This window comes from Podarcis muralis, chromosome 3 (assembly GCF_964188315.1).
Source record: "Podarcis muralis chromosome 3, rPodMur119.hap1.1, whole genome shotgun sequence".
NCBI lineage: Eukaryota > Metazoa > Chordata > Lepidosauria > Squamata > Lacertidae > Podarcis > Podarcis muralis.
In genome coordinates, this window is record NC_135657.1 from 78,567,250 (window position 1) to 78,593,658 (window position 26,409).

The 26,409-nt window shown below is 42.7% G+C and overlaps 1 protein-coding gene across 15 annotated transcripts in view; it reads right to left on the minus strand.

Moving 5' to 3' along the window:
• Positions 1-26,409, minus strand: part of ANKRD6 (ankyrin repeat domain 6) — a 68,576-nt gene that overhangs the window by 7,889 nt on the left and 34,278 nt on the right. For 4 of the 15 annotated variants that reach the window (XM_028722964.2, XM_028722965.2, XM_028722967.2 and 1 more), the window contains 11 exons: positions 15,190-15,312; positions 12,957-13,208; positions 9,939-10,037; positions 8,603-8,701; positions 7,050-7,148; positions 5,352-5,450; positions 3,243-3,341; positions 3,017-3,094; positions 2,180-2,284; positions 1,735-1,872; positions 349-525 (listed from right to left, as the gene is read on the minus strand). In XM_028722964.2, the coding sequence (XP_028578797.2) occupies positions 349-525; positions 1,735-1,872; positions 2,180-2,284; positions 3,017-3,094; positions 3,243-3,341; positions 5,352-5,450; positions 7,050-7,148; positions 8,603-8,701; positions 9,939-10,037; positions 12,957-13,208; positions 15,190-15,312 (1,368 nt within the window). Of the gene's footprint in view, positions 1-348; positions 526-1,734; positions 1,873-2,179; positions 2,285-3,016; positions 3,095-3,242; positions 3,342-5,351; positions 5,451-7,049; positions 7,149-8,602; positions 8,702-9,938; positions 10,038-12,956; positions 13,298-15,189; positions 15,313-26,409 lie in introns of those variants that run through there. The other 11 variants (XM_028722970.2, XM_077926162.1, XM_077926163.1 and 8 more) reach the window with 11 other exon arrangements.

Genomic DNA, 26,409 nt, shown 5'->3' on the forward strand with positions numbered 1-26,409 from the left:
TTCGCTTGTAATCTTTCTAAAAGAGGTGGTGAACCTTTTTCAGGTCAAGGACTGTGCTACCTTGGGGGAAATGTAGGGGCTTATGTACCAGAGGCAAAAACAGGCAGAGCAATAGATGTGACTCTTAACTCTGTACAGACTACATTCCAGCCACCCAGAAGTCAGAGGTTCCTACATACACACAAACCCCTCCATCCTTCATTCAGGCAGAAATAGGCTTCCGGGCTGGGGCGGCCCACAAAGGCACAAGACAGAAAGTTAATATATTTAACTTTTAAATCCTTTTCTGTCCCCTACCCTCTGAAGAGTGTACATGCCTGTTAATCCAATTACAAAGTGCATAGTTACCTGCATGATTTTCCCATTCTTTCCACGGTAAAGTGTATACAACTGGTAGGCTCTGAATTCATGGGGAGGTGGAGGAGATGCGCAGCGGCGCTTGCTCTTGCGTTTTGGCAAATTCTGCTGTGGGTTAGGAGGCACTTGCTGATCAGCTGGTGATGTGGGTTCAGAGAGTGCCAAAACCTGATTTGTTTTAAAAAATACAGCATTTAAAAAAACCCCATTTATTCCAGCACATTCATTCTCCATGAGTGCAAATGTAGCACTCATGATAACTTATCTATTGGCATACAAAAAGCCCCCTTTTCCCCGTACTCCATAACAAGGTCTAATTAAACTTTGCTGGGGACACATATGAAACATTCCACATTCTTCAGGATCAGACTGTTTCACACAATATCCATTTTAAGGTGATACCCAAATTCAAAGCTAACTGTGTTCTTCAAACAACCCAATAAAATTGTCAAAATAACGTGTCAAATGTTATCTCTCCTGTTACATTTGCTACCACTGCCCAATTTAAGTGATGAAATGCATTGGCGCAAAGTGGCCGCCATATGGACTTGTTTTCATTCATTCAAATCAATATTCCTGTTTGCTGCTCATCAGGCTCTGCAAACTGTTTTGGAAAATGGGTTGAACCCAACATGCTATGAACTTATGCTTCTGTTAAATGCACTCAGCACCCACTATTCTGCCTAGATTTCAACACATATTAAAGAATAATTGGCCCCAAGAATACCTTTCTGTGAATAAAAGGGCTTCTTCCATTTGCAAAAAGGCCTTTGATCCAGTGGAGGGCCCCATTGCAGGAAGGGAGGGAGGCAATTTCCGCCAGTTCCCCTTTCCCCCTCCAGTGTTACTTTTAATAACTTCCAGAGGGTCCCCTGACCTTCCAGAGCAGGTCAACAGGAGGAACATTGGAAAAAGGAATCAGTAAAGGTTGCCTCCACCTCTTTCTTCTGTGGAGCATCCTTTGAGCAGCAGTCTGCTCATGTGAAGTCTGGACCCAAACCTCCTCCCCATGGTCAAGAGCAGGAGCAGCTAATCCTTTTAAGGCTGTGTGCTGCAATCACCCATGGTCAACCCTTCAGGCCTCTCACTTGGCATGAGGGATTCACAGAAGCTGGTGATGATATTAACAGCAGCAACTACTACTATTACACTTTTGTTTAAGCAAATGGGGGGGACAGAAATCTGTGGGGCCCATTGTTCCCCTCCAGCTGAAGGTCAGCTACCCCATGGCCCATTCTCTTTGAAACTATAGAAATGTTGATGATGTCTCTGACAGAGGGCACCAAAAGTAGGCATGTTTTAGAAAGCCTGAAGGAGATGAGAGAAACTGCCTGGATTAAGAGTGCCCTCCCGCTGTCATTCTGCATCTGCCGGTACCTTTTCTCTTGGTTTCTTCTTTTTATTCTTCCTCCCTCTGAGCTCTGATAAAGGCAACTGTGCTTCCTCTTTCATGTCACCTCTCCCCTGAAGGGCCTGGTCACTGCTGTGAGTGTCATCAGCAGCTGAGGCACTGCCCTGTTTCAAAATAAAAGCACACACAGGCAAGGGGGCTAGAGATCCTGATCTTTGCTCTCTGATAAGTTCTCACATTCAGTCCAGAACGCAACAGTTCTCAAAATTCCAAACAGAGCAGCAGCAGCAACCGAAGAGGGCTCACCTAGGTTGTAATGCAGGTACTAATTATTTTCCTCCAGGTGCTTAAAGCACAACAACGCAAAAGGTGAAACACTCATGGCAGATGAAAAAAATACTTTCAAGAGGTGGGGGACTCAAGCACTCAGACCACATTCCTTGCCTTCACTACATAGAAAGCTGGCTGTACCTTGCTTTGCACCACTTCATCTCTTGGTACAGACTGAGCACGCCTTTCCTCTTTCAGTCTGTCCCTCTTCTTCCTCAGGCTCCTTCCACGATTAAAGCGCAAGATCTGCATGTAGCAACATTTCAAGTTAATACCATGGTGACCCAGTCATCCTGGTCCAATTACAGAAAGGGATGCTTTAAAATATCTGCCTGGTTCCTAGAATGTAGCAGCAGCAGCAAAGTAAATTCTGAAATGGGCAGAGAATGTAGTTTTTGAACCAAATGCACTAACTACAGCACAGCGTACAATACATTAGACACAACACACCCCACTTGCTTATGCATGCGAGAATGAGTATCATCAAGTCTTGTCTTTGTCAACATCTGGAACACATCCACTTCACTAGTGTGTGAGACATTTATTCCAGAGCAGTTTTGCAGAATGATGCTTCTGGTAAAGGTAAAGGTACCCCTGCCCGTACGGGCCAGTCTTGCCAGACTCTAGGGTTGCGCGCCCAACTTGCTTAAGAGGCCGGGGGCCAGCGCTGTCCGCAGACACTTCCAGGTCACGTGGCCAGCATGACAAGCTGCATCTGGCGAGCCAGCGCAGCACACGGAACGCTGTTTACCTTCCCGCTGGTAAGCGGTCCCTATTTATCTACTTGCACCTGGAGGTGCTTTCGAACTGCTAGGTTGGCAGGCGCTGGGTCCTAACGACGGGAGCGCACCCCGCCGCGGGGATTCGAACCGCCGACCATGTGATCGGCAAGTCCTAGGCTCTGAGGTTTTACCCACAGCGCCACCCGCGTCCCAATGCTTCTGAGTCGATCATTAATGAACTGTATTCATAATGTACCTGTGGGGCTTTAGTGAGTAGAAGAGCAACCTCGGGGTTGTCATGTTCTCTGGCAACTTCTAGCGGGGTCTGACCAGCCTGCAAGAGAAAAGGATAACACGATTCTCTCCAAATGACATTTTAGAAATTAAAAGAACCAGACACTCCTTTCATCAATGCTGTCCTGTCATCCAACACTCAGGAAAAAATAACTAGAAACAGTAAGAATAAGGACTTCAGTGCTTACATTGTTAATGGCTGTGCCATCAGCTCCTGCTTCCAACAACAGTTTGACCACCTTCTTATGATTCAGAGCAGCAGCTACATGAAGTGCCGTGTCGCCAGCCTAGAGGTTAAGAAAGCAGAATGAGACTTGCACATGCCCCGCCTTGAGGTCCGGACAAACAGCACCATTTTGTGCCACCCATAAGGAGGGTGCACATTTTGTATTACCATATTGTTTTCTAGCAGACTGGTTGGTTGGTTGAATACCCCACCTTTCTGCCAGTGCAGGACCCAAGGCAGCTCCCAGAATAAAGTAGAACAGAAACAACTAAAAATGCATAATAAATCGGATTTTTTAAAAAATAAAAAAATAGCCCTATTAAAAACAGCAGTGAAGATATGTAAAGCCATTTAAAAGCACCCACACCCACAAATGTATTCCCCAGTATATTGGCTTTGAGACTTGTCACACATTAGCAATTCAGTGTAGCTAAATATTGTAAAGGATCCTATGGAAGCCACAGCCAACACTTGTCACCACGCTTGTTCCACAGCATCTTAAATTCCTTTGGACAATCCAGTCAACAGTGCAACTAAGGTCGCATCTTGGACCCAAATTCCAGAGCCCTGCAGACCAGAAGGTCCCAAAGGAGAGTGGCAGATGATGAAGGCAAGTGCAAACAGGACGAGCATCAATGTACCTCCAAGGTTCATGATACGTCACCACAGCTTCCTTTCTTTCTTATTTCTAATAATATTTTTATCACGAGGCAGCTGACTAGGCATATACATGGTTACATGTGTTCATTTTATTATTTTTACTTTTGAAGTATATTTTTCTACAATGTTCTGAAGTAGATGTGTTTAACAACAAGGCAGTAGAAGCAAACTTCATTTTAGTCTTATAGCCATGATGGTGTGACTTAAATCAGTGGTTCCCAAACTACCCCACCCACAGACCACTTGAAAATTGCTGAATGATCTTCCTGCTAGTTGCAGCATTTGCAATGAGCTATGCGAGATGCCATGGAATGAGTCATGGCAGAAGCAGGAGCATAGACTCAATGTTGCAGCTTTTCATTTACAGATATATATATATATATATATATATATATATATATATATATATATGCTTTCGTAGATTTTCACGGGTACAGGAATGCAGGTTTTGGTGTCCTCGGGTGTCTTCCCGTGTAAAAGTTGGGGTGTCTAGGCGACGTTTCGACGAGGTCTCACTCGTCATCTTCAGGCTGGTGCTTTCGGCTTCTTGTTACTGGAACAGAGCAGGATCTCAGTGTTTGAGTTCCTATAAATACTGTTGAGGAGGTGTGGCCTCTAATGTTCTGGGCAGAGAGGAAGTTCCCAGGCTAGTGTGCCTTTTCTTCTTTTGTTTCTTAATTACTTGAGGGATATCTTGAGTGATTTCTTGAGTTGTATCTTGAGGGATATCTTGAGTGATTTCTTGAGTTTGTATCAGAAAAACTCTTCACAAAGTTCAAGAGGTCAAGACACAAAGGCTTTAGCAACTAATCCACACCTAATGACCCACCTAAGTGGTACTCAGGATACAACTCAAGAAATCACTCAAGATATCCCTCAAGTAATTAAGAAACAAAAGAAGAAAAGGCACACTAGCCTGGGAACTTCCTCTCTGCCCAGAACATTAGAGGCCACACCTCCTCAACAGTATTTATAGGAACTCAAACACTGAGATCCTGCTCTGTTCCAGTAACAAGAAGCCGAAAGCACCAGCCTGAAGATGACGAGTGAGACCTCGTCGAAACGTCGCCTAGACACCCCAACTTTTACACGGGAAGACACCCGAGGACACCAAAACCTGCATATATATATATATATATATATTTAAAGAGTACAGATAAGAAATGTAAATGCAACAACATGCTCTGATGTGACAAACTAAGGACACACCATTTCTTTAAGGCAATTCTTGATGCCAAAATAATACCTATGATATAGCAGCACTTTAATTAAAAGGGGAATAATTTCAAAAGCTTTCTCCATAGTTCAAAGCACAACAGCCACCTCTTTTGTTCTAAATACCGGAATCAGATTATACTTTAAAAGCCTTATAGAAAATGGAGCGTAGTGGCAATGAAGTTCATGCACTGACCTGGTTTTTTTCATGGACAGAACAGAAAGCACTGAGGAGCACCCTAATGATGGGCAAATGATTATATCGAGCTGCGACATGCAAACAGGTGTCTCCTGCCTAAAAATAAGGGAGGCAAATCACAGTAAGGAAGCTAACATGATGCCTTAACATATTAAAGCTGTGGTTCTGTGGAATAAACAGTGAGGAAATATGCATCTGGGTAAACATGCAGGGGCAAGTGCTGTACACTGGAAATCTGGTTAACCACATGGAACAGTTATGCTTCTTTCCCTCCAATATCCATGGCCCATTTAGTTGGTAACTAAGATACTATGGTTCAATAACAATAGCCAGTTTATACTTATAGTTTGCAAATGTGAGGCCACCTTTTGTCGGTCAAGGGCCACATTCTCCCAGGGGTAAACTCTTGGGGGCCTCATGCAAGTTGTAGGTGCAGCCAGAATGGCAGGTGGGAGCAGAGAGAGAACTGCTCTGGATCAGAGGCATAGGAAGGTCAGGTGGTGCAGACAATTTCTTGTCACACACCCCCCCCCCATTGATTATTTTAAAAAAAATTTGCCTGAAAAAATGGTTTTACGTTATTTCATATTTTCTTACAAAGGAATGTGGATTCTGAGCCTCTGATAACAAGTAGGTGACTATGGACAGATACGTCAATGTGGATTGTGTTTTGGCTTGTGTTATTTTATTTATATTTATTGTTTGTTTATTTAATAAAATTTATTTTTAAAAACCTGCAAAGTGGTTTACCAAAACAAAAAACACCACAGCAGTAAAATCAAGAAAAATTAACAATCCTACTTTAAAACATACAAAAGCTAAAATGCTGAGATTAAAATTACCGGTACTTCAACTTCCTAAGCCTCTAGGTATGCTTGCCTAAAGAAGAATGCTTTTAGCAGGTACCTGAAAAGAGTCTAGCAAAGGCACGTGCTTTGTTGAAATTTCAGCCTTCACTGATATGCATGAAATTTCATATGTAGCTATATAATCCATAGTGTAGTAAGGTAAGACCTTTGGAGAAGGCATTTTTTTAAAAAAGTTTTTTTATGAAGTGCCCTAGTAGGGCAGTAATTGTTCCTTGATAATTTGTCACCCCCCTCCATGATGGCACCTGGGGCGCCCCCCCCCCTTTCCTACGCCCCTGCTCTGGATTAACTAATCTGGAATAAAGACTACCCTGCGTCAATTTTCACCTGGGTGACCCAACCTAATATGGGTCTAGTCAGAAATAAGCTCCACTGGGTTTGATGGGATTATACATATGCACGTAAGTACACAGATGATGTGGGGTTTTTTTAAGGTACAACACAATTGGTATCTTGGAAAATAAACAACACTAATTCTTTCTGACTCTAGTATGCTCTATGCACTTGATTGAAAAATGGAGGAACAAAACACCGGAAGAAACTGAAGGCAGAGAGGAATGGGGCAGCTTCACGAGGCAACATTGATATGAGGTTGGGGTACAAGCTACCCTGCTGCCCTTATAAAATGTTTTTCTGCCTTTATTAGGTTGATTGCAAATTTGCTCTTCTCCTGTTAAAATGTACAGGTTTTTAAACCTTCAGAAAACTCATTCAATACCATTCAATTGATAATTAATTTGGAATGGGACCGGCCACAATACTCAAAGGCTGCATTTGAGGGTTTTTCTCTATCAAATCTGGAGATATAGATTTTGGTAACACTCACATTATTTTTTATATCAGCCCGAGAGCCTCCAAGCAACAGGACCCGAACACTTTCGGAATGACTATTTTGGCAGGCCAGGTGTAGTGGTGTGTTACCTGCCTTAGAAAAGAGATGGAGGGAAACACAATAGTCACCTTTAGAAAATAACAAGAAACTACCTCACACCATTTCTTACAATCCTGTTAGATCACCTATACATAACTTTGTTATAAATTTTGGTAGTTTGCCCTTTGGCATTAAAAAGTGCCAAAATCAGCTGTTAAAACAACATTAATTCTCTTTTTTACCTGCTGTTTGATAATATCTTTTGTTATAAATAAACTTAAATTTCCTGAGTTCAAACCAAGGGTGCTCTTGTTCATTTAAAATTCCTCTGATTTCTTTTTCTTGGTCATTATAATAGAACTCCCTAATCCTGTATAATTCTAGTTTATTGGCTACTTTTTAAAAAAACAACAACTGGGTTCTGTTCTTGTTATAGAAAAGTAGAGCATACATGGAGGAGGAGAGGTAAATGGGAACTGGATAGGAATCACATTGTTTCCATCTAGATTTGAAAAGTGTGATTGTAGTTTTTAAGAAGGGACTTTGTGCCCATTCTAAGTCCTTAAGATGTGTCTTAAGGAAAATGGCTGCCACTACAGTACCAGGATTTCATCTTTACACTAACCCACACTTTAACATTTTTTTTAGTAATGTCATAATTTGTCTTAAGTGATTTGCTTCATCATTAGGGATACCCTATGACCCTTCACCTTTTGGCTTGTTCGATTTGTGATCACACACACACACAAACACCTTCTAGTAACTTTTCCCAAGAGTGTTCTGAAAGATTCACCAACGCAGAAGAACAGCATGAAAGGTGGCACAATTAGCAAAAGTCACCTCCCTGCTTTCTGCTGGTGGGAGTTTCCACTGAGTGGAATTATGCAAAAGGAAACACTCTTGCTGACTTAGAAAAAGACAGGATCCAACCTTTTGCTGTCCCCGCCCCCCCCCCCCAGTCCTCCCTGCAAAACGTTCCTCAAAACATAATATAGATGAGAGGAGGAAGAACACCTGAGTCTCTCTCAAAAGTTTGCAACAAGAGCTTATCCTAGTGTCTGAAAGTCTCATGGAAGACAAGCTGTTTCCCCTCAGTTTTGCCATTCATGTGTCTGGCTTTCTTGTTTCTGATAAACGGGGTTTTTTTAATTGACATTTTCTTGTTTGTTCAATTCATTTTCACACGCTTCTGTACTGATTAGGGTGCTAGAAGGACTTTGATAGTTCTTCAGCCATAATTAATGCAACATTCACTCCCAACAGAGCGGTGTGTGTGCGTGCGTCAACTGCCAGAATACAAGTTTTCCCTCAAAGAGAATAATCAAGGCATAGTCCATCTTAAATGAAATGGAAGAGTGTTGCCAAGAAAATGCACTGCCACTTATCCAGAAATGCCTCTGCTGGAAACTACTGATGAGGAAAAACTCCCATTTAAAAATTAGTTATTCTTTTCTTTTCCTTTTTTTTATAGAGCAGCACTTGAATGCTCCTTTCTGCATGCATCTCACCTTGTTTCTGGCAAGAACGTTTGCGCCTGCTTTAACAAGCAGTTTGGCAGACTGGCTGAATCCATGCCAAGAGGCTTCATGGAGAGCTGTGTTCCCATCCTGAAGGCAGAAGAAAAGCAGCAGTTTAGAGTACTGTGTCCATATAGAGAAAATACTGCATACATCCGGAGGTGCTATTTATAATTCTATTTGGATGCCATGTTAAATGACTGAATTACTATATGCAGACAATGGGAATTCGCATACTCACTGCCACTCTCTCCCCTTTTTCAGGAAGTAAAACCCTCCTGGTCCCAATCTTTGTTAACCCAGCATCAGCTCAGCATCAGCATTTAATTTACCTGAGGCTAACCAGGGTTTGAAGTACACTAGAAACCATAGCTAGGTGCAATCCCTGGTTAGAATTAGTTCTGGTTAGAACTAGTACAAAGATTAAGTTTTTGTAAGTACAGTGGTGCCTCGCAAGACAAATGCCTCGCAAGACGAAAAACCCGCTAGACGAAAGGGTTTTCCGTTTTTCGATGCGCTTCGCAAGACGATTTTCCCTATGGGCTTGCTTCGCAAGATGGAAACGTCTTGCAAGTCTTGCGATTTTTTTCGCTCCCCCCCCCTTTTTCTAAGCCGCTAATAGCATTTTAGCCGCTAAGCCGCTAAGCCGCTAATAGCCGCTAAGCCAATAGCCTTTTAGCCGCTAAGCCGCTAAGCCTTTAATAGCCGCTAAGCCGCTAAACCGCTAATAGCGCTAATCCGCTAAGCCACTAATAGGGTTGCTTCGCAAGACGAAAAAACCGCTAGACCAGGGGTCTGCAACCTTTAAGACAAAAAGAGCCACTTGGACCGAAGAAAAAAAAACTGGGAGCCGCAAAACCATTGCGACATTTAAAACAGTGGGGAGTGTTGGGGCACACAATACGCCTCCTCCCCTCGCTAGTATCCACCCCGGAGCTGCAGCAAAGGTGTAAAAGAGCCACATCCGGCTCCGGAGCCGCGGGTTGCTGACCCCTGCGCTAGACGAAGAGACTCACGGAACGGATTATTTTCGTCTTGCGAGGCACCACTGTATTGTATTTACAGTATTTACAGTGATGCTGTTGTGCGTGTATGTTGCCATATGCTGTGTTGTTTTGTATTTAGCTATGACTGATATTTACTTATAAAAAAATTAAGTTTACCAATTCAATACAGATGTGTATTTTCAAGAGCTTGTAGTTGTGTTGTGTTATTCTGCATTATATTTATTTCCTCTACAGCAAATGACACAAACAAGTTGGAGAGAGCTTCCTCCAGAGATGACAACATAACACAGAAAGAGAATAAACACAAAACTGACAATAACCTTGTCTTGTCTGTCCAAAGCGCAGCCTTCGTGGATGAGAGCTGCTATTACATCTGTGTTCCCCACAACGGTAGCTCGATGCAAAGCTGTCTGGTCACCCTGCAAAGAGCACCCATTATTTACTAACACACATTTTATTTCAAATCTACATCAACATACATGCATATCAATTAGCCGCATCAAAACATCCCATCCCCATAAGCAGCAACATACACAGTGCTACTGAAATACTGTATGAGTTTAAGAGCAAGCCACACTCTGGTTTCCAAATTCTACAGAATGTTCACACTGTGCAACATTACACTGGTCTAGCTATTAGCAGACAACCTAAGTGATTAGGTCACTTCACGTGTTATACTTTTCCTACACAGAAAGAATTCCCATTTAGAAAAAGAAGAAGAACATGAAACTTAAGTGTAGGTTGTTGTCACATGTGAAGTTTTGCAGCATGAAAACTAATGCGCTGACAACTGTATGTGGTGAGCCACAGAGGTTATCATGCTCCGCCAGCCCACCCCATGGTTTTCCTTGCAGAAGCATTACATGACGTAACCATTAACTGCTGGTAGCTTACGATTCTGAAAGTCATACCCCACTCCAACACACACTGCTTACAAATCATGGGCCTCACCATATGTCCTCCCTAGCAAACGTCTACCTAGCACTATGTATCACCAGATCAGCAGATTAACTGACTCAGAATCACTCAAGTAGCTCTGAGTGTTCCTCAATCATCTAGTTCTTTCAGATGGAACAAAATCAGGCAAAGTTCAGCAAACTAACAGGCAATTTGACTGACGTCTGCAATATCCATTGATATCTAGATAGCCCAATGAACAATGCAGTTACAAAGGCCGCATGTTTGACTGGTCAACCAACTATTTGGACATGTGGTGGGAGTTTTTTTAAGCCTTATGCAGCCAGTGGGGCTGTGTTGCTCTCCTGGCTTACCAACACCATGTGTCACGGCTGGTTACTGAGAGGAGAAAGGGAGAAGCAGCAGGGAGCTTGGCACAGTGAAGCTGCAGCATCACAGCTCCCCACACTGCACCCACAACATGCCGGTTTCCCCACTGCCTTGCCCTCCCTCTTGGTAACCAGCAGCAACACACACCTGCTGGCCACTACTGGGGCTTATATTTGATGAAGAGGAAGAAACAGGCCATGACCCTTGGCTGAGTGTTACATCAGAACTAGGGGTGATGGTTTGTTTCATTCGCAACAAACCATACAATCTGTCACTAATATTTGCCCTTGGGATTCCTAACTGGTTTGTCGAAGCGAAACAAACCACATCCCATGGATCAGACATTAACACTAAACCAGGGCTGTTGGTTGTTTTGCCCCACCATTAGTAGGGAGATGAACAGGACAGGAAAACCTTTTCATGGTACACCATTAGGGTTACCGTGACATGCAAACTAGGTCAACGCATGTTCAAACCGCATCCACTATTCCTAGAAGCTATGTCTGTTTTCAGTCTAAATAAAGAAGCTGGAATGTAAGTTGAGTGGCTCCATGCAATGCCTAGCCTGCAGCAAAGTGGTTATGTGACAGTTTGCAATTTGACCCATTGTGAAGCTATTGGGGAAAGTACAGAAAATATCTTCAGATAGCAGCAGGAGACCATTTTATTTGTACAAACATTTCAAGGAACAGAGAGTTCTCTGAGTGGCAGGCATGTTCAGATACTATTTTCTTTCAAATACTATTTTCTTATTCTTTCAAATGTTATTTTCAAAAAAATATATAAGGCCAAATTTTAGAAGATCATAAAATCATAAAATTAAGCTACATTTTTCACTGGGAGTCATGGGACTGAAATGAGCTACTATGATTCCCTTGCAGCTCAAACCCAAAGCCTTCTAACTGGCACAACTCAAGAGCCAGCTGTTGCAGATAGAATGGATTAGGCTGATGATTGTTTCATAACAAAAGACCCACTTGCTCACCCGCTTGATAGATTTTGTTGTAACAATTATTTTAATTAGATCAGAGTGACAGCAACAAGAAAAACTAATGTAGTTCATTAAAGGACTTATTAAACATACTGGCATTTGAGGAAGACAACATATGCTCTGGGAACCATTTCCCTCTAATTAAAAGGAATCTCAAGTCACAAACAGAAAAATGCATTTCCAGTGCAATAACAAAGAGTAATTGAAAGACAACCAACGTCAAGGTGGAAAACTGTTTTATAAATAGTTGTCCAGGCCAGCTTGCTTTGGCTATCAAAGTCATGTGTAAATCAGCTACATCTGTATATATCCACACAGGATAGCACATAAGAATGACTAGGAGTGAAGTGGATATTTTCACTCAACACAAAAGAGTGCAACAGTGTTCTCAAAATATCATGGGAAATAATTAGAGCTCTGTTCCTCCCCTAGTCCCGACTACATCATGTGCTACGGAGGATGAAGGTGGACAAATGAAGAGGAAATTGTGCAGTGTTAATTGCTGTATGCACTACCGAAACATAAATGTCCAACTAGCCAAAACTAGCCAATAAGAGCCACCTTTGAGGCACAGTATACCCGTCTACCCTCCATTATTTTCATGCAGAAACTATTTCTTAAGTGCAAGGTCATTCATAGCTGGCCAGTGACTTTTATGAGTCCAGAACTGTACAACAGATCAGGCATAGGGAATGCATTGAACAAGGGGTTGCTGGACCACAACTTCCATCATCCATGATCACCAGCCAGGCTAGCTGGGGTCAATGGAAGATGCAAGCTCAGTAACACCTGGAGAGCCACAAGATCTCCACCTCTGCTTTAGATTTTGGCAATGCAAACAATTCCCAGGAAGCATTTCCTTTAAATATGGTAACCACAAAACAATTAGTGGGACTCTTGTGTGAAAAGGACACAGGTAGGTAACCTTTTGGCAAAGCATAATTTTAAAAAAGCCAGACATGCAACCATGCACTTTTAAAGTAGCTCTGACATGCCAGATGGCCAATCCAAATGGTACATGCAACTGTGTCGCAGAGAAGCTGAAGTTAACAGTTCTAACCTCCTTCTCTCTTTGCAATCTTCTAGGATCTTTTCTAGCCTTTCTCCTCTGTTTTTTCTTATCTTTTTCTTCCTTGACTTCTTTAACCAGGGCCACTTTTCCCTTGACTATTTCTGAGGTATGTGCTGTATGAACACTCATTGACCAATCAGAGATGGCATCAGGATTCCAATAAGGGCTTGCAGGATTAGCAGGGAGAAGGAAAGAGTTACTTCTTGGGGTTTCATACTCTACAGAGCTGGTCTCCACAGGCTGAAATTCATAATAATCCCATTCAAGGCCACTGGAGGTCATTCTTCAACTAATGATAAGGTCTTTTACAATATGTTAACGATCAACATCTGTAGAACATGAAGTCAGCATTTTAAATCCTCCACAACATTTTTAAGAGTTTCTTTATGCTATGCAACATTTGGCAGATGGAAAATTAATTGGGCAATTATGTATTTACTACATAGGATATAAAAACAATATAGTTATTGACTTTCACAGTTCACTGGAAAAAAACAGGATAAAGGACAGTCTTTTGAAAGCTGAGAATATTTGCAATCCAGGAGGCAGCAGAACTATGTTTCTAAGTCCACATTTGCAAGTTCTTTCTGGTGTACAACAACCACTGTTGTCTAGTTGTTGGAGTGTTGCTACCAGGACTGAGGAAACCCAGCTTCAAATCCTCAAGCAGCCATGAAGCTTAATGAGTGATCTTGGGCCAATTACTACCTCTCAGGTAGCCTGCTTCAGAGGGTTGTTGTGATGATAAATTTGGGGATGGAAAATCTTGTACACCACCTTGAACTCCTTGAAGGAAAGGTGGAATATAAACGCATTCAATCAATAAAAGAGATACAAATATCTCAGGTGGGATGTAAAAGGATAAAAAAAATCCACAGTGACCTTGAGTGAAATTCAACGTTAGCCATACCCAGAGCACATCCACTGAAAAACTCAATGAACTTAAGTCAAGCTCTGAATACAACCTAGTTGGATACGACAATTGGATTTCATCTTTGCTATCCACTAGCTGGATGAAAGCTACAGGAAGAGAGAATATGATTACTTCATCAAATGAATATACCCGCTCTGTATAACTTGTACATAATGTGACTTTCAATAATAAAACCAATTTCGCCCCAGCTAGTAAAAGTTTGTTTGAGCGCAACAACAGTATTCATGCTGCACAGAGTTTATGAGAGTCAAATTCTGCCAAAAATATGAAAATAAAGGCTTCTTTCAATGTTTCTTTTTTAATCTTATGGCTGATCACAATATATTAGTTCAATGAATGGCAAAGAACCATCCACTAGGAGTACAAAAATAGAGTGATTTCCATGCCACGAAGCATTTTGGTTCCGCTCAGAAATGTCCTGAGCGTTATAAATGCAAGCATTCTTGCCATGGGTTTCACACCTCTGAATAGCATGAATGATGTGATGGTGGGTGGTGGGAAGAGTTTCCAGCTCTAAGAAAAGGGGAACCGAAAAAAACAGCAGTGAAAAAGATGAGTAAGGTTCAGGGGTGGGAATTCAGCTCCCTCAAAGCACTAATTTCACATGGAAAGTTTGCAGATGTGAACATTCAGCACAGCTTAGCTCTGAGCATCCTGGAGAAAGGAAAGGCCTGTGAAATCTAAAAACACTTGGTGCCTGTCCAACACCATATTGAAAAACCTTTTACTTCTCTGAAAGGCAACATCCACCCTTCATTTATGCTTAAAATTTGAAAAGTATCTGGCAAAACGATCCTTGCAGATTTTGAAAATATGCCCCAATGCACTCATCTACAGGACCACTGTCTTTGACCATCCCAGTTACATGCTGTCCTATAAAGCTTTAAAATTAGGGAGCTTCCAGATAGGGGTTTATTGTGGAATTAATGCTTCTCCTGCATGCAGGGTTCTGTTGTTATTTGAAGTAACCATACAACTTTGTCAGCATCAAAATGCCAACCTCCCCACAAATAATAATAATAATAATAATAATAATAATAATAATAATAATAATAGTTCAGATTTACACTTTCTGTGTAAAATCCAACGCAGAGGAAAAGCCTGTTTCCAACGAACCGTTTGCAATATTAAGCTGCCATCTGGAAGTACCCTTAGTAAACAAAGCAAACATCTGTTTTGAAACAGAATCAGTCTCTAAAAAGAGACAACTTGTTGCAGTGTTATTTGGACTGCTAACGCAGAGACACAAGGTCTTTCCCTGGCGTAAGAATGGTTAGAACTACTCACATCATCCTGAAGATCCACATCACAGCCTGCTTTGAGCAAAATCTGGGCAACGCGGAGATGACCCTTATAAGCCGCAAGATGGAGAGGTGTCCTCCCATGCTGTAAAGCAGAAGGTAGCAATTGCTGAAAAAAATTCAAAGCCAGTTGCTGGTACGCAGCATGTTAGCAACCTTATACCAGAGACATTCCTATTAAATGAATATTGCAACACTACCAACTTACAAATGTATGGCCTCTCTTTGTATTCATGAACCTGCACTTCTCTCTAGGAGTATCAGATGCTCCTAATTTCCATTGTTTCACACCCACTTTCATTTCCCACTAGAATTCCCTTTTAGGCCAGCAAACCAACTCACTCTAGAAGCAAACAACTATAAATGCTGGCATATATGGAAGAAACCAACCAATATTAAGGAGGAGGAGGAGGAGGAGGAGGAGTATGGGTTTGATATCCCGCTTTATCACTACCAGAAGGAGTCTCAAAGCGGCTAACATTCTCCTTTCCTTTCCCTTCCTCCCCCACAACAAAGGTGAGGTGAGTGAGGCTGAGAGACTTCAAAGAGGTATGACTAGCCCAAGGTCACCCAGCAGCTGCCATGTGGAGGAGCGGAGACGCGAACGCAGTTCACCAGATTACGAGACTACCACTCTTAACCACTACACCACATTGGCACATTAAGCAATGTGAAGTCCATTTATTTCAATGGAAGGGATTTAAGCAGGTGTTTAACTGTACAACAGAAAGCAAAAGAACTTGAAGTGCAATCTGAAGCATGTCTACTCTGAAGTAAATTCCACAGAGTTCAATGGCACTTACACCCAGATAAACTGCAACTTTTAAAATTGATTAATTTTGCCCATATTATTTTATTGACTTTCTTTATCATTATCCTTTGGAGTGAGCACAGAAATCATTCATAGTGAACAGAAAGCTCTGTGAACATTGAAATGACATAAAATCATCAATTTCATACAATGGAACCTCAGTTTTTGAACGTAATCTGTTCTAGAGGTCCATTTGACTTCCAAAACGCTCGAAAACCGAGGATCAAAGGGTTGTCAGCAAGTTCAATGGAAAGAAATGAAAAATGCACATCGGAAGCTATTTGACTTCCGAGGCGCGTTCAAAAATGGAAGCATTCACTTCCGGGTTTTTGGTGTTCGGCTTCCAAAGTCTTCGGCAGCCAAGACGTTTGAAAAATGAGGTTTGACTGTAAGAATATAGGATGAGTCCTGCTGGATCAGGCCAAAGACCCATCCAGTCCAGCATTCTAGTCTCACAGTGGCCAGCCAAATATATATAGAAACCAGAAGCCCACCCCCACCCCTGTGTTATCTGTTGTTTTCAGAAAAGAATGAGTGTAGAAACAGGAAGTGCAGCTATCAAGATACACACTTTTTATTTAAATAAAACAAAAAGCCGACCAAGCAATCATAAAAACATAAACAAAAGGCAGGAAGACCTTTTTTTAAAAAAAACTATCAACAGAACTAAATTAAGCCAGGAAAGGCTATAAAAAAATATATGTCTGCATTGCACCAAAAATGCAACAAAACAGGCATCAGATGGACCTCTCTGTGGAAACAATTCCATAATTGGGGCACCACATGACGAACAATTTGGGATCATGAACTAATTGCAAAGTTAGATGTTTCTTGTAATTAGGGATATACTAATCAGCAGACTAGCTAGTGGAACTAACCAAACGGAACTAAACATCCATGGAAGTGACAATCAAATAATATCCACCTGAACTCCAATTAAGTTTCACTGAATTACTGCTCAAAGTCCCCAAAATTATACTTTCTGGGGGGATAGGGGATATGTCCCTCTGTCAACAAGGAGATAGCATTACACCAGAAAAAGAAAAAGCTAAGTAAAGCCACTGGTCTGTGCATCAGTGTACTCCGCTTTGGGTTGCCAGTTCTGCATTGCCAAAAAAGAAAACACCGCACCAAAAAAGAGAGGACATATCTTTGCATAAATCGTGCATATGCTTGCATATATATGCACCTAGATGCACATTTCGAAAGAATCACTAGAAAGATAATAAATGTCACCTTAGTGGGAAGAAGCTACCCAGGGGGAATGTGCGTATCTGCTTAATCTGCTACCTAGTTGCAACTTTAAGCCTGCTCTCCCTTCTTATAGTTCTTTAACTTGAAACCACACTTGGGTGGATTACTCTTTAAGAGAGAGTGGTCCTCTGTAGGACACATGGCCACCCTAATAGAACCACCTTGGACAACAGAATTCCAACCAGCTCAACAGCCACTTACGGCGGCAGCATATACATCAGCCCCGCAGCAAAGTTACACAGATCCCATAGAAAGATACATGTCTGGAGCTACATCATGGGCTGGGACTTGTGACAGCATCGTGATGCTGCCACCATCACCACGGATTATTGGTACCTTGCATGAGTATTATGGGGGCATAACATCATGGCTGGCAGGTGTTGGCGGAGTTGCCAAGAATACTTGTGGGAGTGGCTGTGTACTATGTTATCTCTTGCCTCTACAAGCACTGTTTTGCTTTTTACTTTGCTGCTGGGAGTGCATAGGATTGTTACATTACATAATACCGTACTGGTATAAAGGCTGCCAGCATAGTGAGATCATAATTGTGGTCAGCCCACAGCAGGGTTTTGTTCTTGTTTTCTGCTTGTCTGTTTTTTACTGTCCCTGGCTGATCTAACTGCAACTTTGAGATATATTTAAAGAAAAAAAAGCAAAACAAATCAGTCCTAAGGTGTGGTTGCCATTCTAGAGATCATCATATGAAGACACAACTATGAGCAAAACAGATGTCCAGAATCCTCAGCTATGTCAGAAGACGGTGAATGGAACCAATACTTGAAATTAACAAATCATCACAATCTATTTATCCATCCACTCTTCCCCTATCAGATATTAATGGTAAGAGTCCTGGAATTAAAAAGTAACAAGATGCTCTTGGAAAATGCAAGTGTGTCATTTAGTCAAAAGAATGCCTTGTCCAATGGGAGTCTTCGTCCTCCAGGACTCTGTTTCAGATGACTTGGTCTAGTAAGGATACCAAGGTGGGTCTTTTTAATGGCAACCTCTCTTACCTAGCTAAACATTTCTTTTGGAAGGCATTTGATCAAGTTTGTAACAGAATGCCATTTTAATCCCACTGTGATCTTATATATTTGGACTATTTCATTTAATTACATGGCCTACGTGACTCCTGCCTTATAAAACAGAAGGTTCTTCCAATATGCTTTCAAGCAGCTTTATTCCTGTGCATTTTAGTTTCTTTATATTATAACTCAAACTGATTTACTTGGTGTCTGCAGCACAACTCACCCCACTCCATATGACTTCAAAAAATTTGAACCTATTTAAAGATAATTATGAGAAATGTTGGAGTGAAGTCAAAAAAGATTTAGAAATTTGGTCAAATATGAAGCTTTCCTTGTTGGGTCGAATAGCAGTTATTAAGATGAATGTGTTGCCTAGAATGTTGTTTTTGTTTCAAACTTTGCAAATATTGGACAAGATGGATTGTTTCAAGAAGTGGCAGAAAGATATATCTAAATTTGTCTGGCAGGGCAAAAAGCCCAGAATAAAATACAAGATATTAACTGATGCGAAAGACAGAGGGGGGTTTGCCCTGCCGGACTTAAAACTTTACTATGAATCAGCAGCTTTTTGCTGGTTGAAAGAATGGATGCTTCTTGAGAACACTGACATTTTGGACTTGGAAGGGTATAGCAATATGTATGGGTGGCATGCATATCTTTGGTACGACAAGGTCAAAGCTCATAAAGGGTTCAAAAACCACATTGTCAGGAAAGCACTATATAATGTCTGGACTAGATATAAAGATTTGCTGGAAAGTAAAACTCCAAGGTGGTTGTCACCAATGGAGGCAAAGGCCATTAAAAAACTTAATATGGAGGCCAAATGGCCAAGATATGGAGAAATTCTGGAACAAGAGGGGGACAGATGGAAACTCCAAAGTTTTGATAAACTAAAAGGGAAAGTGAGAGATTGGCTTCATTATCATCAAATAATGGAAGTGTTTAAAACAGATAGAAAAATTGGCTTCCAGGTGGAAAAATCAAAATTAGAGACTGAACTGTTAGAACCCAGTACTAAGAATCTGTCAAGAATGTATAGCTTGTTGTTGGAATGGAATACACAAGATGAAGTGGTTAAGTCTGCAATGATTAAATGGGCACAGGACATTGGTCATAACATTTTGTTTGCTGACTGGGAAAGGTTGTGGACCACAGGTATGAAATTTACGGCGTGTAATGCCTTAAGAGAGAATATTATGAAAATGATATACAGGTGGTACATGACCCCAGTCAAGCTCGCAAAAATTTATCACTTGCCCGATAATAAATGTTGGAAATGTAAAGAAATTGAAGGAACATTCTTTCACCTTTGGTGGACGTGCCCAAAGATTAAGGTCTTCTGGGAAATGATCTATAATGAACTGAAAAAAGTACTCAGGTACACTTTCCCTAAGAAACCAGAGGCCTTTCTCCTGGGCATTGTCGGCCAATCGGTGCTAAAGAAAGACAGAACATTCTTTATGTATGCTACAACAGCAGCAAGAATACTCATCGCAAAGTACTGGAAGATGCAAGAACTACCCACCATGGAAGAATGGCAACTGAAGGTGATAGACTATATGGGACTGGCAGAAATGACGAGCAGAATCCGTGACCAGGGAAGCGATACGGCGCAGGAAGATTGGAAGAAGTTTAAAGAGTATCTAAAAAAATATTGTAAAATTAATGAAGGTTAGAAAAATGTTGGATTGGTTATTAAGGGGTTAAAAGCAGTAAGGGATAAATTGGAAGAAAATATCTGTTACTAAAATTATTGTAAAAGTAGGGAAAGGATTTGCTGAAAATTGAATCTGAAATTAGAATACAGAAAGGGAAGGTATGAGGAAGTCGTGAAAGTAAGCTTAAAGAAAGTAAAAATTGAGGTTATACGCGTTTTATCTTTTGTATTTGTATGTTATGCCTTTTTGCTTTTTTTTTCTTTTTTTTCTTTTTTTGTTATGGTGTTTGTTTAAACTTCAATAAAAATTTAATTAAAACAACAACAACAACAACTCACCCCACCCCTCATTTCAAAAAGTCTCAGGTAATGTGTGAATCTATAAAGTTCTTAAATTCCACAAACAGAAAGCTGTAGCTTTGATGGCCACATATACAAGTCTGATCTGATTCAAACAGGACCTTTTCAAAGGCTGTCATTAAAGTCAACAGCTGGTTGAAACCTTAGGAGTACATTTCCTTTTATTCTTCCCTGGAGAATAATATCCAGAATACTTGACACTACTTTTAGCTGACTACGTAGTAAGACGGTTCAAAGAATCCCTTGGCAATTTCACACACACACACACACACACACACACACACACACACACCACAACCTGAATTGATGATAAATGATTCAGAGATGCAAAACATATGAATATGTAAATATGAATTCAAACAAGTTTAGCCCTGTAGTCAGTGTTGGCAATGTTTCACCCTATTAGGGCAAAAAAAGGGGACACGTTTGCTGACTTCTACTTTTAACTATGGATTGTTATGACGACTCTCATTTTACATACCCATGAAAAAGAGGACATGTCCTGGAAAAAGAGTACATGTGGTAACCCTTCCTTCATATGCTGTGGGTCCACAAACAGTGGATGCAGCAGGGTCTTCTATGACCATATGAACTTGCCATGCCAGAGTACATCATAGTCAGCAATAGTAATTCCCCAATAGTGCTTCCACACTTGATTGTGGGAGACGTATGTTACCAGAGCTGGCACAGCACTAAAATTTGGCAACAAGTCAGCACATGGCAAGTGAACATGGTTTATACTTTGAAGCTTACTTCCAACCCAACTAACAGAACTCTGTTTTGCTGGATTCTGATGTGGCATCACAGATATGCCTGCCTGTCATGGAATTTTCACAAGCACATTCTGAAAATTGAAAATGTTAGGGCTCGATCCTGCTTTCCACTTGTCCCACAGCTTTCCCCTGGGAAATCCCACTCTTTACCACTGAATCAGAGCAAATGTCAATTGCGTTTTCCACTTTGCTCCAATTCAGTGGCAAAGAGAGAGTTCCCCCAGGGGAAAGCAGCAGGACAAGCAGAAAATCGCTCAGACCCATGGGTTCTAAGCACGGGACAAGCAGGAAGTGTGGATGAGCCCTTAGGATTTTTAGGGAAGACCTGTGACAGAATGTACTTTTCAAAAAAATGTTTTTAAAAAACCCTTCCAAATGGATAGTGGAAATGTGAATTCTGAAGTTTGCAGGGTGGCTGGGTGTGAGGTGGCACACAGCCAGCAATCTGTAATAAGGAGGTGAGGCTGTTGGAGAAAAGGAAGTAAACAACATGGTGTAGGGCCTAGAAAGAGATTTATACTCTGCCACTAGCCAAGGGACAAGATAGAGAGGTCTTATCTAGGTGACAAAAACACTTTAAGAAAAAGAAAATTGTTTATGGCAGGCAGATGGAACGAAAGTGGTGGACTTAAAAGGTAGAAACAAAAGAAAGAGAAAAGAATAATCTACATAACTGGAATAATTTGATTTACTTCCTTGAAAGGTCTAAAGCCAAGCAAGTTCATACATATTCTAGGAATGCTGTATGGTTTTGGTTTTGCTTACTTGCTGTTGTGTCTTATGTATAACATAGCAAAGAGACTGAAGATCCTTTGCCTTGGGGTAAATTTCCACATATTGGGATGGCAATTAATTTTTCAATAAGATGGAACCCCCCCACACACACACATATACATACATTTTTACAAATGCTATTGCACAGACACAACACACTGGGTGTGCAAGGTGTGTGCCCATCTATACAAAAATGTGAAGAATTACTTCTTACCATTATCTCTGTTAATTCACCCTAAGAGCCATTGCGCTCACACAAATTATATGACCAAGTACACACAGTTGATTTGATATATGCAACACCCTTTATCCTGCTGCTGCATAACATCACCCTTCTGCATGTCCTTTTCTAACTTCTTTTCCATGGCATTTACTTCTCCTCCACGTCCCTGCCAAAGCATACACTTCCAATCTCCAGCCAACACTTTGCTGAAACATGCATATCACTTAACACATTTGTGGAAAACATTTCCTCCTTGTGTCTTAAAGAGCATGGTAGGGGTGCTTGGTGGTCCATTATGGATGCATTACAGAGAGCTTCTGAGATACAGAGGTCAGTTCCGTGTTTCTCTTTCAGTTCAGTTAGTTAGTTCTACCTCTGCCTCTATAAACCTGTCCTATTCCTTCAAGACATGGAGCATCTCCACCCAAACAATTGCCCCTAAACATTGGCATGGAAACAACCTATGCGATGAAGTAGCAGCGTGTATCAACCAGTGCTGAAAAAATAAGGAATGCTTTCTAATACAGTACCATCAGAGCTTTCCAAACTTTTCATGTTGGTGACCCACTTTTTCGACATGCATCATTTCGTGACACAGGAATTCAGTTTTGCTAGCAAACTGGAGGTTAAACTAACCCCTTTCCAGCCCCGGGAGGAGTGCAGGGAGCCTTTGCCCAACACACAGTTTGGAAAGCTCTGCAGTACATGCTGAGCCTTTCTCTGTGTTACAGTAATACATGGAATAGCCACCACGAGAAGGCTAGTAAGCAGACACTATATGACCACTGCAATGTGTAGACTGGCCCTAATTCAGGAATAGTTCCAACGACGACAGTGTTAAGAGCAAGTTTAGGTATATGTCTGAACTTGCAGGCATTTAAAAAAAAAATAGTTACTGGACTTTGTATACTTGAATTGTCTTTTTATTAAACGTAACTTGTCCAGATACATTGGCCTTCAGTCAAGAAAAAGGAAAACAGGAACCTCTTTCAATTCCAGCAAGCTGAAACAACTACCTAGTATATTATTAGTCCGTGAAAGACCACGTTAATTCATGTGTTGCTGCTTCAAGTAAACAAGAATTCAAAAATGCTGTTTTCTTCCTTTCTGTTTAAAGAGTTCTGTGTGTACTAGCCTGAATTCAGAATGATTTGAATATCTCCATAACTGTTCCAGTGTTTCCTCAGGGGTCTATTTTCATTATCTTTAGCCAGTGTGCTTTTTTTTTTTTTTAAAAAAAGAAGAGTTTATTCTAAAATCTCTTTAAATATTGGAAGTCATATGCCCTCATGAACACTCACCCTCTACAGATGATCAGTGGGGACAGAGGTGCATTTGATGACTCCACCCTCAGAGTCCCTCTCATGTGCCCACTCCTCCCTCTACCTTCCTGCACTGAGCCACCAGTGGCACAAAAAATGGGCACTTTCAGGCACTGCAGTATATTGTAATCCTATTCATTGCTTCAGATGGGAGACATTTCTGTTACAGGATTTATCTTACCCGTTAAGATTGGACCCTGTCATTTCTGAACTCTGAGCTGTCTCCAGCCCTTAAAATTAGTGTGGGTTGAAAATGAACATTAGCAGCCTGTCAAGTGAAATAATCTCAGAACATTTTTTTCCACCTGCAAGCTTCCAAGATAACATGTCAGATGATGCTTCCAATGTTCTGGAAGGATAGAGTGAAAGGGGCCGCCTTGGAACTGAAGAACTAAAGAAGGAAATACTACTGGGGAAGAAGAAATGTAGCTTAGGCTTACTGCAAAGGGATGGATGAATATAAAAGAGTGGTTCAGTTAGGGAAAGACATTAGAACTGAACTGAGCTACACTTGTGCCTAGCAGATTTTTAGAGCTTGCACACAGTGCTTTATATTTATCCTAACCCCATTCCACTGAAAGAGATTCTTCCATACCGCGTTGATATTCTCCCTGTTTAGAAGTGCAGAACTATTGCAGGAGTGGGACCTCACATTCCAATGCTAAGGTAATGTATATTTCCTGCTATAAGCAACTGCAGCTGCATCTACAGTAGAAGATGTGTCTATAATTTTCCTTTGGGCATTCCTATAAAGATAGGGGAAACCGTGTCCCAAATGGGATTTGGGAATTGGGAGAATGGCTGAACTACACCTATATAGCTATCAAATTTATAGCTCAAAGCTTTCTAAAATTATGCCACCTCTGAAGCAAGTCTAAAATTTAAGGCATAAATCACTCAAAGTTAAGCATTACAATATCCCATCTATTTCAACGGGAAAACTAAATGCATGCTTCAGTCTCACCCATGAGGCTCTTTCTGTATGCTCATGACATTTTTCTGTTCAATTTGGCTTGTGCCCACAAGAACCATCACAATCAACTCTCACCGGGAATTGCACAAAACTCCAACCATTCTAGGAGCGTAGATTTGACAAGTGCACTTGTCTTCCTTGCTATTTATGTGGAACTGGCAGGTGCACGGTCCATTCTTCTAAGGACTCACTGACCAGCTACTTATATTTGATAGGCTAGTAGTTCCAGATGAATAGCCCTCTCTTCCACCAGAATGATGCTCAGCTGTTTGGGGCGCCTTCGAGTCACAGACTGGTGAACAGACTGCCAGCATCCTGGGGGGTCCATCCCCACAACCTTTTACAGGGTTCAGGAATACACACTGTCTATAGGCTGGTAGCACAGACTGAAATCCAGTACAGTGGTACCTCGCAAGACGAACGCCTCGCAAGACGGAAAACCCGCTAGACGAAAGGGTTTTCCGTCGCGGAGGCGCTTCGCAAAACGAATTTCCCTATGGGCTTGCTTCGCAAGACGACAGCCCATAGGGAAATCTCCGGGACAGCGGGGAAGCACAGCGCGTCTTCCCCGCTGTCCTCGGACCTCCTCTGAAGGCTGGCGGCAGGGCGGGGACAGCTCCTCCTGCCGCCGCCGGGCTTCGGAATGATGCCCCGATGCCGGTCGGCAGGCGGGAACGCCTCCCACCGCCGCCCGCCATCGGGACCATGCCCCGATGCCAGGGGCGGGCGGGAACGCCTCCCCCCGCCCCCCGCCATTGGGACCATGCCCCGATGCTGGGCGGCGGGGACGGGGCGGGGCATGGTCACCGCCGCCGGCGTTTAAAAGCACTCTGGGGAAAGCAGCGAAGCGCGCTGCTTTCCCCGAGCATCGGGAAGTCCGGCGGGGGTCCTTGGGATTCCCTCCCAGCCCCCGCCTTTAAAAGCACTCTGGGGAAAGCAGTGAAGCGCGCTGCTTTCCCCGAGCATCGGGAAGTCCGGCGGGGGTCCTTGGGATTCCCTCCCAGCCCCCGCCTTTAAAAGCACTCTGGGGAAAGCAGCGAAGCGCGCTGCTTTCCCCGAGCATCGGGAAGTCCAGCGGGGGTCCTTGGGATTCCCTCCCAGCCCCCGCCTTTAAAAGCACTCCAGGTAAAGCAGCAAAGCGCGCTGCTTTCCCCGAGCATCGGGAAGTCCGGCGGGGGTCCTTGGGATTCCCTCCCAGCCCCCGCCTTTAAAAGCACTCTGGGGAAAGCAGCGAAGCGCGCTGCTTTCCCCGAGCATCGGGAAGTCCAGCGGGGGTCCTTGGGATTCCCTCCCAGCCCCCGCCTTTAAAAGCACTCCAGGTAAAGCAGCAAAGCGCGGCGCGCTTTGTTGCTTTCCCCGGAGTGCTTTTAAACGCGGGCGGCTGGGGGGGGGGGAATCCCTTGGACCCTCGCCGGACTTCTAAAGAGCTGCGGGAAGTCCGGGGGGTCCAAGGGATTCCCTCCCAGCCCCCGCCTTTAAAAGCACTCCGGGGAAAGCAGCAAAGCGCGGCACGCTTTGTTGCTTTCCCCGGAGTGCTTTTAAACGCGGGCGGCTGGGAGGGAATCCCTTGGACCCTCGCCGGACTTCAAAAGAGCTGCGGGAAGTCCGGGGGGGGGGGTCCAAGGGATTCCCTCCCAGCCCCCGCCTTTAAAAGCACTCCGGGGAAAGCAGCAAAGCGCGGCACGCTTTGTTGCTTTCCCCGGAGTGCTTTTAAACGCGGGCGGCTGGGAGGGAATCCCTTGGACCCTCGCCGGACCTCAAAAGAGCTGCAGGAAGTCCGGGGGGGGGGGTCCAAGGGATTCCCTCCCAGCCCCCGCCTTTAAAAACACTCCGAGGAAAGCAGCAAAGCGCGGCGCGCTTTGTTGCTTTCCCCGGAGTGCTTTTAAACGCGGGCGGCTGGGAGGGAATCCCTTGGACCCTCGCCGGACTTCAAAAGAGCTGCGGGAAGTCCGGCGGGGGTCCAAGGGATTCCCTCACTGCCGCCCACCTTTAGGAGCGCTCGGGGAAAGCAGCGCGCTTCGCTGCTTTCCC